This window comes from Chionomys nivalis, chromosome 7, assembly GCF_950005125.1.
Source record: "Chionomys nivalis chromosome 7, mChiNiv1.1, whole genome shotgun sequence".
Classification (NCBI taxonomy): domain Eukaryota; kingdom Metazoa; phylum Chordata; class Mammalia; order Rodentia; family Cricetidae; genus Chionomys; species Chionomys nivalis.
Genome location: NC_080092.1, coordinates 95963339 through 95983051, shown reverse-complemented (window position 1 = coordinate 95983051; position 19713 = coordinate 95963339). Strand labels below are relative to the sequence as shown.

The 19713-nt window shown below is 47.9% G+C and overlaps 1 protein-coding gene across 1 annotated transcript in view; it reads left to right on the top strand.

The window, feature by feature from the left end:
- The window catches only part of Grb2 (growth factor receptor bound protein 2), a 65224-nt gene that overhangs the window by 40614 nt on the left and 4897 nt on the right, over window positions 1-19713 (top strand). The window contains exons 3-4 of the mRNA XM_057776664.1: window positions 7517-7614; window positions 17913-18035. Coding sequence (XP_057632647.1) covers window positions 7517-7614; window positions 17913-18035 — 221 coding nt within the window. The remainder of the gene's footprint in view (window positions 1-7516; window positions 7615-17912; window positions 18036-19713) is intronic.

Sequence of the window (19713 nt, the reverse complement as noted above, 5' to 3'; positions counted from 1 at the left end):
CACCCTCCAGCTGTAGAGCACTCTCACTCAAATCACCACGCCAGGCAGAGAATAATCCGGACTCAGAAGATAGTTTTCTGTGTAAGGTTTTTGTTTTTCAGTTTTGTTTTGTTTTTAAAGAAGAAAATCAGCATTATCTGAACTGGTTTGAAATAGTAAATAGATTGACCTCAAGCGGTCCAGGCTTGCACCGTAGTGCCATTGCTGGGCATTGGTGGGCCTTGCTGAACCGAACCCAATTAAATGGGCTGCTTAGGAGGTGACAGTCGGAGAAATGTCTGAAGAATGCTTTCTACCAGTAGGACCCGAGGAGCAGATTCTCCTCCCTCTTTTCTTTGTTATTTGACACCATGCGTAATGGCCTATTTCAGTGAATCGGTTTTTAAGAATTGTCTAAAAAGCCAGGCGGTGGTGGCGCACGTCTTTAATCCCAGCACTCTGGGGGCAGAGGCAGGCAGAGTAAGAGACCAGCAAGGTCTACACAACTAGTTCCAGGACAAGCCGAGCTGTTTACAAAGAGAAACCCTGTCCCGAAAAACCTAAAGGAAAAAAAAATGTTTAATAAAACAACATAGTTTGGGGAGAAAACCCTCCGTAGTTACATACAGTTTTATCAATATCAAGATCAGAATAGGTTTTTATTGTTGTTTTTTAATTTCCTAAGGTGCCTGGCTTGACTGGGAAGTGGCTCAGCGCCTTCTCACTTGAGTTATGGCCTGATAGCAGCTGTCCTGAGCCAGTCAGAATGGAGAGAACCCTGCAGGGCGGACTAGAGCTGATGACCTTTGTGCATTTAGTGAGCAGATGGAGGCTTCTGTGGAACCAGGAACATTTCTTACCCGGTATCCCTAAATTCATTTCTGTCTGTCGCTTCACAGTGAGCCAAGGTGTTGTGGATTCCGCCTGCGCCTTTAATCCCAGCACCTGGGGAAGAGGCAGCAGGACCTGGAGTTCAGAGCCTATGTACGGTACGTAGCAAGACTGTCTCCAGAAAAAGAGAACGATAAAGAGGAAAGGGAAAATAGGTTCGCAGTGGCTCATCTGCAGTGTGGGTGCTTTTCATGGCTTGGCACCTAGGATGACAGGCAGCTTAGCAAAGATGTTTCTCATGCTGAGCAAAACCTGCAACAGATGGATGTGGTGATTGCGAGGCACTTGCTCAAAGTGCTGGATGAGTCAGTGTGGCTCAGGACTGAGTCAGTACCCGTGCAGGCAACAGGCTGGTGAGCGGCCCCGTCATTTCTGTGTAACAAGTGACAGCAACTGGAAGGAACTACTTTAAATAGCTCTCAGGACTTTTACCCTCGGGAGAGGCCAGTAGGGTTTGCTTTTAAGGGTTTTTAAAAAAAGGTGTCTTTGTTTTGTTCTGTTGAAAGTCTGTGAGACATGAGGCTGGGAAGATGGCTCAGTGGGTCAGAACACTTGCTATACAAGCTCAAGGACCAGAGTTCAAATCCCTAGCACCCACACAAAAGATTAGGCATTGCCATGTGTGCCTATAACCCCAGCACTGGTCACTGGCAGCAATAAGGTGACTTGGGGCTTGCTGTCCCGCCAACCAGCCTGGCCGAGATAGTGAGAGACCCTCTCTTAAAGGAGTAAGCAGACTGACCTCCGCATGTCTGTGTGTGAGCACACGCTCACATTAAGTGTCTCTAGATGTCATAGTATTTCAGTAGTGTTCTGTTGAGGGTGCTTAATTGGTTGGGTTGTCAATACCTGGACTGAACTTCTGATGTTAAATTTCTGCCAAGAAAAAGAGCTTTAAGCCGAGCGGTGGTGGCGCATGCCTTTAATCCCAGCACTTGGGAGGCAGAGGCAGGTGGATCTCTGTGAGTTCGAGACCAGCCTGGTCTACAAGAGCTAGTTCCAGGACAGGCTCCAAAACCACAGAGAAACCCTGTCTCGAAAAACCAAAAAAAAAAAAAAAAAAAAAAAAAAAAAAAGCTTTAAAAATGTCACTCAAGCCGGGCGGTGGTGGCGCACGCCTTTAATCCCAGCACTCGGGAGGCAGAGGCAGGCGGATCTCTGTGAGTTCGAGGCCAGCCTGGTCTACAAGAGCTAGTTCCAGGACAGGCTCCAAAACCACAAAGAAACCCTGTCTCGAAAAACCAAAAAAAAAAAAAAGTCGCTCAATACACAAGTGCTCTTACAGAGAGTGTTTCATAGGTTGGTGAGATTTTGGATAAATTTTTCTTTGAACAAATTTTCTATTTATCTTTTTATTGGGTGGGCATCCGGGTACCACCCATGAGAGTTCTTTCTTTCCACCATTGGGTCCTGAGGCTAGAACTCAGGTCAAGGCTTGGTGGCTACAAGTGTCTTTACGCACTGAGCCATCTTGCTGGCTCAGCTCTAACTTTTTTTGTTTGTTTGTTTGGTTTTTCGAGACAAGAGTTTCGCTGTGTAACAGCCCTAGCTGTCCTGAAACTCTGTAGGCCAGGCTGGGCTCGAACTCACAGAGACCTGCCTGCCTCTCTACATCCCAGGTGCTGGGATTAAAAGTGTGTGCCACCACTGTCTGACCGGTTCTGACTTTTGATTGAGGTTTGATACACAGCAAAATTCATGTGTCATAAATGAATTTCTACAAGCAACACGGGTAAATAAGCAGCACCAGGAGAGGATGCGCACAAGCCCCCCACGGCGTCCCCACCGTGTGCCCTCCCTCCCCTTCTCTCTGGACTGACAGTTTCAGTCTCTGTACAGGGAGGGGGAAGAGCCCTTCACTGAAACTGGCTCCCCTTCCTTTTACAGTCTCATCTCTTGATCAGTTGGTTTCCGTTGAACCAAAGTGCTTGTGTGTGTGGAGGGATGGGGGTTGTTAGCTCCTGAGTCATAGCTCAAAGTAGAAGGGCCAGACAGAAGTGCAGCTGGGGTGCTGGCTGGAGATTCCTTGGAATATTCAAAGTGGAGCTGAATGTGGGTTGGTTAGGTCACCTGTTGAGAGGAGGTGACAGATGAGCAATCTCTGAGTGCCTTCAGCAGGAAGAGGGCGGAGAAACAGCTTCCTCATTCTCAGCTCAGAACAAGCCCTGAACTCCTGTGAGGACTGTCAGCTGGAAGCAGGCGCTCTAGGTGCCCTGGGTTACCCTCCCCTCTACTTTAAACTCATGCTCACTTTTGTAGCCTTTGCTCGTTTGTTTGTTCAAACTTTTAGACAAAAAAAGTTAATTTAGGGGACAGGCAGTAGTGGCACATGCCATTAATTCCAGAACTCAGGAGACAGAGGACAGGAGATCTCTGTTGAGTTCGAGGCCAGCCTGGTGTACAGAACTAGTTCAAAAAAGAAAAAGAAAATTAATTTGAAGCTGGGCATGGTGGTACATGCCTTTTTCAAGGCCAACCTAGTCTATGTAATGAGTTCCAGGCAACCAGGGCTATGTAGAAAGACCCTGTCTCAAAAAACAAACACAAGTTAGTTTGATGGGCTAGAGAGATAGCTCAGCAGCTAACAGCATGTGTGTGTTGCTCTTTCAGAGGATCCGGCTTTGATTCACAGCACCCACATTGGGCAGCTCAAAACTGCCTGTAATTTCAGCTCCAGAGGATCCAGCACCTTCCCTTAAGTGCACATATGTGCACATAGACACACACTTTTTTTGTTTGTTTCTTTGTTTGTTTGTTTTTCGAGACAGGGTTTCTCTGTGGCTTTGGAGCCTGTCCTGGAACTAGCTCTTGTAGACCAGGCTGGTCTCGAACTCACAGAGATCCGCCTGCCTCTGCCTCCCGAGTGCTGGGATTAAAGGCGTGCGCCACCACCGCCTGGCTCAGACACACACTTTTTTAATGAGCTCTTGCTCTCGTGGTTGATGAGTGTTTTGCCTGCATGTATCCCTGGTGAGAGCAGACTTCAGAAGAGGACCCTGGATCCCTAGAACTGGAATTACAGGTGCTTGTGAGCATCCATGTGGGTGCTGGGAATTGAACACAGGTCCTCTGGAAGAATAGCTAGCACTGAGTCATCTCTCCGGCCCCAAAAAGTTGGTTTTTGAGTTATGTTATTCCAGTGCAAGCTTCCCTGTGACAGCTGTTGCATGTGCAGAGCGGGCAGCCCTGACCTCCGTCCCGCAGGTGACATCATGTGACACTCCTGTGCTCGCCCCCAGCATGGCCAGCCTGTTCTTAAATCTAGAGCATAGACACAGAGTAGCACCGTGGCTGTCTGGCTTTCCCACATAACCGAAATTGTAGCCATTCATGTGCCAAGCATCATATTTCCCTGCCATCTGGGAGACAAAGCTGTAATAACACCTTTAGGTGATGTTTGGTGCTGTAGAAAACCATGGCTGTAACCTTTATCTCATGCATAGTAGAGCAATACTTAGGGGTACTGGTCCCTGTCTTGGGAAAGACGGCAGTGAGAACTTGCAGCTTCTGGCACTCCTTGGCATGTAATGATGTTTGTTTTCTACAGGGCTGCTGGGTGCAGTCTAATCGGCCATTGTTAAATGAGTCTCTTACTCTCTTCTCTTGCATAAGTAGGTCACAGCCAGTGTCTTGTCAGCCTAGCTCATCTGCTTTGCACGAATCCAGAGCGTGTGGTGCACCCCAGCAGCTCTTGCCCAAGCTTGCCAACTGCTTTGTCATCACCAGAGGGTTGTTGTTCACGAGATGCTTGTGAGGCCACATTTTTCTTGAAGCCCTTATTTTTGGTGGATAAGAGTACTGGCCTTAAGCAACTTAAAAAAAGCAGAGCCTGTCTTAGTGGTCTGGTAAGAGCTCTGTGTTTCAAAGATGGGCACTGCCCTTGGTGTGCCTGTGTGAGCAACAGAATGAATGCCTTTGCTGGCCATACACAGGTCAGTGTTTGCTTATGAAGACTTTAAATTATGTATGTCCTGCATAGTGATTCATCCAGATCTTCAGTAAAGTGTGAGTGATTTCTCAAAGACTCCATGTGTGCCCGTGTGTATGTGCATGTTCCACACATATGCAAATGCTCTTGGAGGCCAGAAGAGAACATGAGATCCCCTGGAGCTGGAGTTACCCCCGTATGTGATCTGCCCAGTGTGGATGCTGGGAGTCAAACCTGGGTTCTATGCAAGAGAAGCAAGTGCTCTGCACCTCCTGTCCAGCCCCTACTCCTTGGCTTTGTTTCGTTTTTGAGACAGACCTGGCTGTCCTGGAACTCACAGAGATCTGCCCACCTCTGCCTCTCGAGTGCTGGGATTGAAGGTGGTTGGTTCTCTCTTTCTGCCTTGGGTTCTGGGCTCCCACTCGTCAGGCTTGCATAGTAATCAGTCACCCATTGGGTCAGCTTGCCAGCCCATAGGTGTTTGTTTGAGGGGAAAAAGCAAGTTTTAAATTTGGTGTGGTACTTTATGCCTCTGATTCCAGCATACGGGAGACTGAAACAAGAAGATTGCCCTTAGTCTTAGACCAGCCTGAGGTTCACAGTCCAAGGCCAGCTATAAACCCCTATCTCATAAAAGCAAAACAAATAGAAATCCATCTTTCCTGCACTCTGGGTATATGAGCCTCTTGGGAATTGGAGGCGGTCTCATTGAGTTGAGTGCTTACTGTTTCTTTATTAGCGTTTGTAGACTTGGCCCTGTTGACTTTTGCTTTGTTTTTGGGACAGTGTCACTATGTAGCCCTGACTGACCTGGAACTCTATATAAATCAGGCTGGCCGGGCGGTGGTGGTGCACGCCTGTAATCCCAGCACTTGGGAGGCAGAGGCAGGCGGATCTCTGTGAGTTCGAGACCAGCCTGGTCTACAGAGCTAGTTCCAGGACAGGCTCCAAAACCACAGAGAAACCCTGTCTCAGAAAACAGAAACAAAAACAAAACCAGTCTGGTCTCAAACTCATAGCGATCTGCCAGCCTCCGCCTCCTGAGTGCTGGAACTAAATGCATGTGCCACCACACCTGACCCTCATTGATATTTATATACATACACCTAAAGACGGTGACTGTCACCTGTAGCTAGAGGCTGGGCAGCATGACGGAGCTCTGTGACTTGACACCTTTGTTGAGATGTGTATGATCTCGGTTGCAGCTGACAGGTTGTTGCCCCTTTTGATGTGTTATGTCATTTTAAAATGTCAACATGCAAATATCAGCCATGCCAGAGCTCTCTGATTTCTAATGTGACTGATGTTCCGTCTCTCAAAGTCACCTTGTTTAAAAAACAAACGTTACCAACTTCCCTTTAGAAGTTCATTGTCCAGTGTCAACTGACCACCAGTGTCAACTGACCACTGCCGTTTCAGTCAGCATTTCCTTTGCTCCATTATGAGGTTGAGCTCACTTCAGTATTTTCTCTTCCTCCATCCTTTCTTTCAGAGACAGGTCCTACTGTGTGCCCCTGTAGTCCTAAAGCTTTCAGCGAACCTCCTACTTCTGCTCTGATTGCTGACATTCAAGGTGGAGGCCACCACATGTCTTCTGCATTTTCATTCTTAATACCAACCGTAAACCAGGCATGGTGGTACATGTAATCCTAGAATTGGGAAACAGGAGGATTGGGAGTTCTGACAAGTCTGAAGTTGTTACATAGTGAGTTCTAGTCAGTCTGATCAACACGGTGAGACCCAATCTCAAAACCAACCAAACAACCCACAAACGTGCCTGTGATCCTAGCACTTGGCGGGGGGGGGCAGCAGGATCAGAAATTCAAGGTCATCCCCAGCCACCAAGTTCAAGCCTAACCTAGGCCAGAAGAAACTGTTTTCACTATTGATGCCCACTGCCCTCTGCCTTTGGTTGAAGGTCTAGAATTTGCTCTGAGTCTTGGGACCTGAAGACTCAAGATTGTGTTGGTTGTTCTGCTTCCTAGATTGCCTGATCTGAACACAGCATTGTCGGGTTTTCCTGTCTAGTCATTAGGATGGTTCCTATACAGTGACCCCTGGTTGCACCAATGAGCTGCTTGGTCGGGGACTCGTAGAGGGGCTGCTGGGAACTGCCTTGGGAGTTTGGCAGTTGGCTTGCAGAGGACCCAAGAATTTCTCCACACTTACTTTTTTCTTCCACACTGCAGCCTTGTTCAGTCTCTGTCAGGCCGGGTTCCTGTGCTCACTGGCGCCAGTGCCTCTGTCTTCTAGAGAGCCCTCCTTAAGAAAACACAGATCTATTCCACCATTCCTTCTGCCTTCCCACTGAGGCTTTAATTCTAGATGGGGGCTGGAGAGATGGCTCAGCGGTTAAGAGCACTGCCTGCTCTTCCAGAGGTCCTGAGTTCAATTCCCAGCAGCCACATGGTGGTTCACAACCATCTGTAATGAGATCTGTTGCTCTCTTCTGGCCTGCAGGCACACATGCAGACAGAATACTGAGAATACTGTATACATAATAAATAAATCTTTTAGGAAAAAAAAAAGAAAAAGAAGCCTGAACTTTCACTGCCCAGAGTGTCTTTTTCTCTGACCTTTATAGTTTAACATATAATGCTGGCTGTGGAAATTAAAAGAATTCTGATACCCAAGTAACCTTCCTGCGAGCCTAGGAGACATGACTGTCTTTGGCTGTCCTTACAATAGTGGTTGACTTTTCCCGTCTTTATTTTTCAGGTTTTGAATGAAGAGTGCGATCAGAACTGGTATAAGGCAGAGCTCAATGGGAAGGACGGCTTCATCCCCAAGAACTACATAGAAATGAAACCTCATCCGTAAGTTGAGCTCCATGGTTCTCCTAAGCAGGATGGTCACCCACTTTCCCAAGTACTTGTTCTGATTTGCATTATTGGGGGTGGAGCAGGGTCTCAATGTAGCCTCGGTTGCTCTATAACCAGGCTGACCTCATGGAGACCCACCTGCCTCTGCCTCTCTAGTTGTGAATTTAACAGATGTGTGCCATTGTCACTGGGTTGGTTTGGTTTGTACGGTCACACCACGTGTATATCCTTCGGCCATCCAAAGTTCTGGGGTGACAAGCATGCACCACCATATCAGGCTACCAGGTACTGTTGTTAAGTTTAAAATGGACTCCACAGTCAGCTGTCATGGTGCATACCTAGGATCCCAGTGTTTGAAAGGCAGCTAGGTGGGTCACGGCCGGTTCGTGACCGACCAGAGATGCATGGTGAGACAATATTTCAAAAACTAAAAATACAAAGAAGACAAAGACCATTAGCCAGACACGGTAGTACATGTCTGTGATCCCAGCACTTGGAAGGCGGAAGCAAGAAACTTGTAAGCCCAAGGCTAGCCTGAGCTACAGAGATTTCAGAGTAAGACTGGGTTACATGGGGATTTCAGAGCCAGCCTGTACCTACCAAGACCCTACCTATCTTAGGAAACCAACCAAAAAGCTCTGCACAGGGGTGGTCCGAGCCCGAGCTCCGTGAGTTTTCTTATTAACACTAGCATGTAGTGACGGGGTAAAGCTGGTGTCTGGAATCTCTGAGAGGCAAGCTTTCTTTCTTTCTTCTTCTTTCTTTCTTTCTTTCTTTCTTTCTTTCTTTCTTTCTTTTTTTCTTTTAAATATTTATTTATTTATTATGTATACAATATTCTGTCTGTGCATATGCCTGCAGGCCAGAAGAGGGCACCAGATCTCATTACAAATGGCTATGAGCCACCATGTGGTTGCTGGGAATTGAACTCAGGACCTCTGAAAGAGCAATCAGTGCTCTTAACCTCTGAGCCATCTCTCCAGCCCCTCTTTCTTTCTTTCTGTCTTTCTTTCTTTCTTTCTTTCTTTCTTTCTTTCTTTCTTTCTTTCTTTCTTTCTTTCTTTCTTTCTTTCTTTCTTTCTTTCTTTCTTTAAATAAGTTCCTAATTGGGGGTTGGAGAGATGGCTCAGAGGTTAAAAGCACTGGCTGCTCTTCCAGAGGTCCTGAGTTCAATTCCTAGCAACCACATGGTGGCTCACAAACATCTCTACTGAGATCTGGCACCCTCCTCTGGCATGCGGGCATACATCAAGGCAGAATGTTGTATACATAATAAATAAATCTTTTTTAAAAAAGTTCCTAATTCTTTCTCATTCAGACCTTTGGAGACCTAATGCATTTTGTGATTTCATATGCTTTGAGTTTCACACAGAGTTCTAGAGTTCTTACCACGGTTTTGTGCCGGTGCATTTGATGACCCATAGAATAGTGTGTTCATTCTCTCAGCATTTGGCTGTTCCTAAGTGTTACTTTTCCACCCAAAGGTTCCGCTTCTGGAGGGAAGGAGCTAGGTTCTCCTCCAGGCTGCAGGAGCATTGAGCCCTGATGTCCCCAACTCCTTCCCTCCTCTACGATTCTTGAGTTTTCTCCGAAGCCCCTCCCCTGCCGGTCTTCCTTTTGCTCATGTGCAGCAGAGTGGATGGGTCGGTGCGAGCTGCCCTCAGAGCACTCGTTTGTACACCTCCTGAGTCAGAGGAGCCCAGGCTCTCAGACAGCAGTGCTGCTGGGGCATCTGTTGACCGATGCTAAGTGTCAGACTGGTGGGGGCCCTGCTCCACCTTGAGCGGTCCAGTGGCGCTCTTACGGTGATCACTGTCATAGACAGTGGTCCCTTCTCTCCCCCAAGCCCTGGAGCAGAGATCACGCTGAATTGCTTCAGACATGCGCAGATGCTGGTGTCACGGAACAGAAGGGTCGCCCGACTCGTTCTTTTTATTCCACAAATAGTGAGGGCTCCTGGTGTTTCTGCTCCAGTGCTAGCAACTTCTGAATGTAGCGCTCACCGGAAAGGCTTCATGGTGCAAAAAGGGGAAGGAAGGGAAGTGCACAGCCATGTGCCAGCTTGTCCCCACACAGGTGGTGGTGTATCAGTCCTTGCTGGTGACTGATAGTAACTGGACCAGATGCCACGATGGCCCAAATCCTGAGTCTCATCCCAAAAGGTGATTTTTTTTTCTTCTTTTTCTTTTCTTTTTTTTTTTTTATTTATTTTTTTTTTATTTTTCGAGACAGGGTTTCTCCGTAGCTTTTTTGGTTCCTGTCCTTGAACTAGCTCTTGTAGACCAGGCTGGTCTCGAACTCACAGAGATCCGCCTGCCTCTGCCTCCCGAGTGCTGGGATTAAAGGCGTGCGCCACCACCGCCCGGCTTTTCTTCTTCTTTTTCTGAATTGTCCCCCGCCTCCACAAATCTGTCAGATTAGTTCATGCCTTGGCCAGTGAGTTTTACATAGCTGTTATGTGGCCCTGCTACAAGGTATGGGAAGGTATGGGCTTCAGTTAACCCGGCCCCTGATAAAATCCCACACTGTCCTGGGGAAGCTCCGTGTTCAGGCAGCATTAGCCGGGAGAAGCAGAGTTTGATTGCCTGCAGGTGATTCATGGAGGATGTTGTTGCTACCAGGAAAAATAGGAACGCCTCAAGGAAACTGCTTTTACTGCAAGGACAGCCGGGCACCTCCTGATGTTGTTTAGATATTCCATGGGGTGATTACAAGATGAAAAAAGGTCGTGTGTGTGTGTGTGTGTGTGTGTGTGTGTATATCTTTTGTTTCTTAGGCAAGTATGTAAGTTTGGTTTCTACCCAAAAGATTTTAGGTTCCTTGGGAAATTAGGCTGGGCTTCTGATTTTATAGTCCACTGTCACTTGTACCTTGGTTTTTGTTTTGGTCTGGTTTGGTTTTTTTGAGACAGGATTTCTCTGTGTAGACCAGGCTGGCCTCGCTCCACCTGCCTCTGCTTCCCAAGTGCTAGGATTAAAGATGCACCACCATGCCAGGCTATTTCTTATAGCCTTTTAGTCTTGGTTTTGCTTCAGGTAGTTGTGTGGGCTTTTCATAACCCCACGGGTGGGCACATACTGGAGAAGCACCGAGCAGTGGGGAAGACCCCGTGGATCAGATCACACAGCCTCTGAGTCTCGCCCACGTAAGCCAAGTAGTCTCTGCACTTCTCTTCATCTGTGCTCAGAGCAAACCCTCGATCGAGGGGTGTTAGTGCTGACATGGTAGTGCACAGCTTTAGTCCCGGCACTTTAGACAAGGGCAGGAAGATCCTGGGAGCTCAGAGCAGACCCGCAGTGTTAGGGTCCAGGTTAGTCAGGGCCACATAGTGAGGCCCTGTCTTTTTTAAAAAAGGAGAGAAGAAAAGAAGATAGAAAAAAACAGAGGGGCTGGAGAGATGGCTCAGTGGTTAAGACCACCGACGGCTCTTCCTTCGAATCTGGGTTTGATTCCCAGCACCAACATCATGGTTCACAGCCATCGCAACTTAAGTTCCAGGGGACTCAAGCTCTTCTTCTGGCCTCTGAGGTCAGCAGATACTAGGCCCACATGTGATGCTCAGACATACATGCAGGTAAAACACCTATGCATGCAAAATAGAAGTTCTTAAATTAAAAAAAAAAACAAAACAAAAACAGAAGACCAGTACACACTTTGTAAAGGGCTGGATAGGGAAAGTTTTAGATTTTAGTCTTTCTTTTTGAGTCAGGGCCTCCTTACCATGTGGCTCTGACCGGCCTGAGCTCCCTTTGTTGACCAAGCTGACTCTGATCAGTCTGCCCTCGCCTTCCAAGTGTGTTTTTTTTTGTTTTTTTTTTTTGGGGGGGTTTTTTGAGACAGGGTTTCTCTGTAGCTTTGGAGCCTGTCCTGGAACTAGCTCTTGTAGACCAGGCTGGCCTCGCCTCGAACTCACAGAGATCCGCCTATCTCTGCCTCCCGAGTGCTGCTGGGATTAAAGGCATGTGCCACCACCGCCCGGCCCTTCCAAGTGTTTGTATTGCAGGTGTGTGCTGGCACACACCTGTCCTGCTTTCTTTTATATATAAATAAATAAATAAATAAATAAATAAATAAATAAATAAATAAATAAATTGTACATGTCTCTGTGTCTGTTTGAATGTATGTATGTGCATGAGCCTACAGACATCAGAAAGGGGTGTTGATTTTCTGGAACTGGAGTTATAGGTGGTTGTGAACCGCTAATGTGGGTGCTAGGAACTGAACCCAGGTCCTCTAAAAGAGAGTTGTGTTTTTAAGCACCTAGTCATCTCTACCCACACACACGCACACCTGTTCTTTTCCTTCCCTTTTTTCTTTTCATTCCCCCTCCCCTTTTCTTCCATTCTGGGAATTGAATAGTAGGCAAGCATTTATCACTGGACTATGCCCAGGTCCCCTAAAGTTTATGCTTTGATGACCCACTAGGGCCAGGCTCACTTTACATGCACAGAGTCCTAGATTCCACCCCTAGCACCATAAAAGTATTAATTTTTAAAAGTAAAACTGTAAAGGCATGTGGTTTTATGGTAGAGTGCTTGCCTCGAACTCAGCTCTAAAGTGGAGGGAGGAAGGCAGTGTGGCGGTGAGTGCCTGTGTCTCCAGCACCCCAGACCCCAGTTGGAAAGAGAGAGCTGGCTGTCAGACGCTGTTCTCTGCCATCAACAAGTGCGTCATGGCGTAGAGAACCTGTGCGTGAGGACACACACACACACACACACACACACACACGAACAAGTTAAATTAAGGAAAGAAAAGGCCAGCCTGGGCTTACATAGCAAGATAGCCTCAAACTGAACAGTTGAGTTGTGGGTCAGTAAAAAAAATGAGCACATTTAGCCTGAGAGCCGTGGTTTCCTGACTGCTCTGCTGGATCGGGAACAAAATCATCCTGAGTACGGTGCTGTGGTCAGCAGCCTTCAGACTATTCCGGCAACACGGCCTTTTGAATGAGATTATTAAATAAAGAGAGCCGCCCTCCTTAGGAAGGTCTGTAGTCAGCTGCCGCTGACCAGGAAGGCCACTCGTGCTCTGCCCTTCCCCCTGTATGTAAGAATTTGGAGCGGTAGGCATACACACCTAAGGTCTCTTGAGGATGAGGCAGAAGCACTGGGAGTTCAGGGCCTGCCTGGGCAATATAGCAAAGTGAAGGGCCAGGGGGTGTTCGCTCCGTGGTAGAGCACTTAGCTAGCATGGCTGGAGCCCTCGGATCAAATCTTCAGTGCTCAGTTTAACTCCCTAACTAGACAGCATCAATGTGATCTGCTGGGCTACTTGTAAACTGGCTGAAGGAAAGTCAGCCCCTCCGCTCTGGGCTCTGCAGAAGGAATGAAACATTCCAGAGCCTTTCTGCAAGTCTGCGGTAGTGCTGGGGACGGCGGCTGCTGCGAAGTGCTTCTGTGACTTTACAGGCTGCCTCTTAGTGTGGCCCCCACAGAGCAGTGTGCCAGCCTCCCCCCCACCCCCCGCATTTGTTTGGAGAGGAAGAGGACAGTTATATGATAGAATATCAGCCACCTAATGATGCATTTGGGTCCACATGGAGGCCGACAGGACAGGTTGTGTGTGCCCAGCAGATCCACACACGCTCTCCATAGTAAGTGCGTGTGGGCGGGGGCTATTGTGTGCTATAAATAACACACTGAAAAATACATCTGTCCTCCCCCTTGGCTTCCTTGCTTGCTATTTCTAGGGTAGTACAGACCACTCTTTTTAAAGATTGGCAGAACATTTGTCTGTAGGCATGCAGTTATACATAAGTATCAGTTTCGGGGTAGCTCAGTAGTAGAGGGAACTGGCCCAGCATGCACAGGACCTGGCTTCTGCGTTCAGCACTGCAAGCGGTAATTCTTTGAAAGAAGCTTATTGGGTCGGTAAATGGCCTGGGAGAGCACAGCGTCTATGACTGGATGCTGTGTGCTTTTCCTCCCGCCTGGTGGCATCTCGAGACCTTGTCTCTGTATTTGAACCAGGAACAGATATACAAGAAATTTTTGATCAGTGAAATAGTTTTCAAACTAATGTTTCCTTCTGTTTTAGTTTTTGAAACAGGGTTTTAGTGTGAGACCCAGACTAGCCTTGAAGTCACTGTCGGTATTCCTCCCTCTTCCTTCCCAGTGAAGGATTGCAGCTGTGCATCGCCACGCTCAACCTGACCTCTTACTTCTTGATGCATTTATTTTGTAAAACTTTGAGCCAGGCGGTGATGGCGCACACCTTTAATCCCAGCACTCGGGAGGCAGAGGCAGGCGGTTCTCTGTGAGTTCAAGGCCAGCTTGGTCTACAAGAGCTAGTTCCAGGACAGGCTCCAAAGCTACAGAGAAACCCTGTCTTGGGGGGAAAAAAATCCAATTAGAAGCTGGGTGAAGGTGGCAGCACACCCGTTTAATCCCAGCACCTGGGAGGCAGAGGCAGCCGAATGGATGTCTGAGTTTGAGGACAGCCAGGACTACACAGAGAAAGCCTGTGTACAAAAACAAAGCAAACAAAAAATCCAGTTAGAGAGTTGGGCCTGCTACACAGGTTTTAACCCAAGTATGCTTGAGGCAGGAGAATCAGAAGTTGGAAACCAGCTAGTCGACAAGACCCTGCCTAAAAAGAATAGCAAATAAGTATACTTGCAGCTTTGAGTTCACTACAGTTTTTTGTTTTGTTTTGTTATTCTGAGACAGAATCCATCTCATGTAGCCCAGGCTGGCCTCAAAATCTCCTAAGTGGCTACTGCTGGCTTTGAAATCTGGGCCTCATGCCTCTACCTCCCATGCTAAAATTACAGGCATCTGCCATTATGCCCAGCACTAATACTTTTGAATTAAATAAAATTGTGTGGCTTATTTATTTTTGTTTTTCAAGACAGGGTTTCTCTGTAGCTTTTGGTTCCTGTCCTGGAACTCACTCTATAGACCAGGCTGGCCTCAAACTCCCGGAGATCTCCCTGCGTCTGCTTCCCGAGTGCCGATTAAAGGCGTGCGCCACCACTGCCCAGCAAGAATTAATTTTTTTAGAAGTTTGTGCTTCATGGCAATATTTTAGGGTGCAGGAACAGGGAGAATGGCTGTGGAGAACATGCACTCCTTCCTAGTAAGTGTGGAGACAGGGCAGTCACTGTGCATCCTCCCTGGCCACGTTCAGAAGCTGCTGCACGAGGGCAGCCAGCCCTTAGCAGTACCAGAGGTCGCGGAAGGGGGCTGCCTCCTCATAGCCTCCTTGTCTCTGGTCTGTTCTAGGGAATTCCCCAGGCATCAAGGGCTCACTCACTCTTCAGCATTTGTAGGAGGGGGAGGGGTATGTCCCCACAGCCTGGCATCAGAGCATGCAAAGTGAGAAAGACATGAAGCTGATTTAGGTGCAATTAAATTCATGCAGGCAGTGTCTGGGGGCGCCCCTCCTAGCAGCCCTGTGTCTACTATCTGAATTTCAGGTTTAATCTGGAAGAATGTTTTGAAAATATCTGGCAGTAATAAGATAGCCATAGCCAGGCGTGGTGACACACGATGTTAATCCCAGCACTCAGGAGGCAGAGACAGGCGGATCTCTGTGAGTTCGAGGCCAGCCTGGTCTATAAAGTGAGTTCTAGAACAGCCAAGGCTACACAGAGAAACTGTGGAGGCACAGTGGGGGTGGGGGAATAGCCATGACTCTTGCCTGTGGCGAATGCCTCTAACCCTCAGTACTTGGAGACTATATGGACCAGACAAGAAACCTTGTCCCAAAACAAACTTCAGCCTTGTGGCTTCCACTTAAAATCCCACCAGCTCCACCCCTTGGAGAGCTGCATGGGAGTGGGAGAGTTCAGACTTCAGGACAGCCTGGGCCACCATGTGAGACCCTGTCTCAGAATAGCAAGATGACTTAGCAGGTAGAATACTTGCCATGAAAAACAGATGGCCATATCTGACCCCTAGAACCCACAAAAAAGATAAGGACATTAATATTCTTTTTTAAAAAATGCTGCAAGATCCCCGGCGGCAGTAGGCAGCAGAAATGCTGTAGGTCCCAAATGGTGGTGGCCGGCCATGTGGCGGCAGGCAGCGGGCCCTGAGAGCAGCCAGTCCCCGAGCAGTGGCTGGTCCCAGGCAGGGAGACACATGGCAGGCGGGCAGAAGACAGAGACATGGATAGACACGACTTGCAGAGTGAGGTTGAATATTTATTCAGGGGGTTATAGAAGGGGAAGGGTGAAGTGGGGCAGAGAGAGAAAGAGAGAAAGAGAAGTGGAGAAAGAAGGGGGGAAGTGAAGAAGTGGGGAGAGAGGCAGAAGCGAAGAAAGGAAGATGGAAAAGACAGTGAGCTCAGGCTGGAAGCTGGAGATCAGCCTGCCTCAGTGGATGGGGGAGGGAGTGGGCGTGGCTTGTCTCTTAAAGAGACAAAAAAACATAACAGACATAACTGAACTGACCCCACAGTTATCTTCTGACCTTCGCATGTATATAATAATTTTAAAATTAAAAGATGGTTTTAAAAGTTAGCTTTCTATGACAGCAAGAACAAGTCACTCTTGTAACTTTATTTTGCTTTATTTTATATGTATGATTGTTTGCCTATGCACGTGTCCCTGAAACTGGAGTTACAGGTGGGTGTACGCTATGATAATAGTGCTGGAAACTGGACCCATGTCCTCTGGAAGTGCTCTTAACTACTGAACTCTTTCTCTAGCGCAAAATAAAAATTTAAAAGATGGTTGTGAAAGTTAGGTTTTCCGGGCAGTGGTGGCGCACGCCTTTAATCCTGTCACTTGGGAGGCAGAGGCAGGGAGATCTCTTGTGAGTTTGAGGTCAACCTAATCTACAGAATGAGTTCCAGGACAGACTCCAAAGCTATAGAGAGACCCTGTCTCAAAAAAAAAAAAAAAAAAAAAAAAAAAAAGAAAGAAAAAAAGAAGAAGAAGAAGAAAAAAAGTTAGGTTTATGTAGTTTAGTTGCCAAGGTCTTGTGAAGCGTGCCTGAGGCCTGAGGTTGAGTCTCTAGTACCACGTAAAACCAGGTGTGGCACAGCTGTGGCCAAGCCCTTCACACAGGAAGGCCAGGAGTCCGAGTCAGTCTGAGAATCCCAAGTGGACTCAACCACTGCACAGAAGGAAACAGTGACACTTAGATCTGGTGGTGTGGCTTTCATTTGCAGACCAGAGAGTTCCGGTTACCATAGAAGGTAAGGTCGGTCTTAGCTGGTGTAATAAATGGCTGGTACAGCCACCTGGGCCAGCCTTCCTTTAGAAACATAGTGAAATACTGAAGACTACCTCCACAGTCCTCTCTGCCCTTATTGATTATGGTTTTCATTTGAAAGAGCCAGGCAGTCATGGCCTCGAGCCCTTTAAAGATATCTCTTCTTCTCCTTTATTTTTCTAACTTTGTTTTTTGTTGTTGTTGTTTGTTGTTGCTTTTGGTTGGTTGATTGGTTGGTTTAGTTTTGGGGTGGTTTTGTTTTTTTTTTTTTGGTTTTGTTTGTTTGTTTTTCAAGAGGGGGAGTATATGTGTAATAGCCTTAACTGTCCTGGAACTTGCTCCTAGACCAGGCTGGCCTTGAACTCAGAGAAATCCACCAGCCTGATCTACAGAGTGAGTTCTAAAATAGCTAGGATTTTTACACAGAAAAACCCTGTCTTGAAAACCCAAAACCAAAAAAGAAAAAGAAACTGCCTGTCTCTGCCTTCCGAGTGCTGGGATTAAAGGGGTGCACCACCACTGCCCAGCTCTGAAGCTCCTGATACTATAATTTAGTTTTTTTAGGCTCTTAGGTGGTGCCGAGAATCAAACTCAAGGCCTTATGAATTTTGGGGAAGTGTCCTAGCGCTGAGTGATGTGTCCTCCACCCCATCCTCCTCCACCCTGAGCTGGTCATCCGGAGAGGCTGGAGAGGAGTGCTGGCCTCCGTTACCGGCAGCCTGCTTTCTCACCGAGCAAGCCTCCTTGCCTCCACCTTCTTCTAGTCCTTCCAGGTCCCCTGGGCACTCGGCCTTCCCAGGGCCTGTGTCTCCCTGTCTTCCATCCCATGTGGCAGGGCTTTCTTGGGTGCCTTTCTGAAAAGTCAGTGAGGGGCCGGGGCTTCGGCTTCAGAAACCGGTTTTCAAGTGGCGTGTTTGGAAAGGTCTCCTCATAGTCTGAAGGGTGGTAGGGGTCTCGAGTGGGTGAAGCTGCTTGAAAGCGTGTCTCTCAGGAAGGCGCTGCTCCAGAGCAGGAGACCAGCAGGCAAAGAGCAGCCTCCTCCAAGGAGAGCACTCTTATTTGCGTGTGAGGCTGGACAGCCCATTGTGTTGTGGAGAAGCAGATGTTGACCGGCTTGCTTTCCTTCCTTAGGTGGTTTTTTGGCAAAATCCCCAGAGCCAAGGCAGAAGAAATGCTTAGCAAACAGAGGCATGATGGGGCCTTCCTAATCCGAGAGAGCGAGAGTGCCCCTGGGGACTTCTCCCTGTCTGTCAAGTAAGTATTTCCTGCTGGAGTTGCTCATAGAAGCCTGCTGCCATCAACTGAGCGTGAGGCTGTGGGCGGATGCTAATGTCTTCCCATGGAAATCCTAGTGTTTTGCTCTGGAGCCTGTTTCCCAGTGGCCTGAGCCTGCAGGAACTGACAGCAGGCACAGCCAGTTTCCTGGTCCCTGGTCCCTCCCTGCCTTCGGTGCAATTCCTGCCAGCCTCACAAAATGCATGGCTTCCCTGGACCAGGCAGACCCGGCACTGTCCGAGGCTTTCTTTTCACGTTACTTGGGAAGGTTTCCATGAGCCTGGTGGGGTGCTATCTCAAAAATCCAAAGAGGAATTAGGCACGGTGTCACGTGCCTTTATCCCAGCACTTGGGAGGCAGAGAACTCTGTGAGTTCCAGGCCAGCCAGAGTTATATAGTGAGATTCTGTCAAAAAGAATGACTTTCCATGGTGTTTTGAACCAGTTGGTGTCCTTTTCTAGCTAGTGCGTTACTGCAGAAGCCCACCTCAAGGGTTTTCAATCATTTCTTTTTCAACACAGACTAACTCTGTACCTCAGGCCCTCCTGGAACTTGTGTAGTAGAGCCCGTCCTCAGATTGGCGATCTGCCTGTCTCGGGCTCCTGGGATGATGGGCCTGAGCATCCCCTTGTTTCATTCTTTGTCCGTAAAGAGGAGTTAGGGAGCCCAGTGCCTCCAGCCCCAGCGCCGGGTCCAGAAGTGAGAGGACAGACAGACTTCCGCAGGAGTCGGATTTCTCTGCTACCTTGGGATCTGAGGTTTAAACCCAAATTGTCATGTCTGTGCACAAGCACCTCTACTCACTGGACCCGCCCCTCCCCCGGTCCTGCTGCTGTCCTTTAAACACTGACCAGGGTCCCTCTGAGTTGCTCACACTGGGAGCTAGGGTGTAGCCCATGCAGGGTCTGAGTTCTGTCTCTAGCTCTGCAGTGAACGAGTGAATAACTAGACCAGCCTTGGACTTCCCATCCTCCCCACCCTCGCTTTCTGTAGAGGGACGCCAGGCCTTCAGTTCCAGACTCCAGAACAAAGTTGTGCTCTGTCTAAATGGAGACGTGAGAACTGCCGGAGGAGATCTGATGCCTCGGAATGTGTTTGCAGTGCTTCTTTTCTTCTTCTTCTCTCCTTTTTTTTTTTTTTATTTTTTTTTTTGGGGGGGGTTGTTGTTGTTTGGTTTTTCAAGACAGGGTTTCTCTTTGTAGTTCTGACTGTCCTGAAACTTTTTATTTAGTCTAGGCTAGTCTCAAAGTCAGGGATCCTCCTGAGTGCTGGAATTAAAGGTATGCACCACCACACCTGGCTTACAGTGGTTTTGTTTTTGATTTTATTGTTGGAGTTTTTTTGGTTTTTTTTTTTGTTTTTTTTTTTTCAAATTGAGTGTGAAACTAGTTTCCTCTTGTAGCCAGGACTTTGAAGTTCTTGATTGCATACGTGTGAGGACGGATCTAACAGAGCATCTTGGGCTGAGTTTGCAGAATTATCATTTTTTTATGCTTCTCAGTGGCTTGTGTGTCGTCTGCTTCCCTTGGTCTCTGCTGCCCCAAGCAGCAGTAGCCAGACCAGCTCCGTACATGCTCCAGCTGAAGACACCAGCAAGGCCAAGCTGTTCCCTCCCATCAAAAGAAATCGTAGGGATGGAACCTAGGAAAGCAGATAG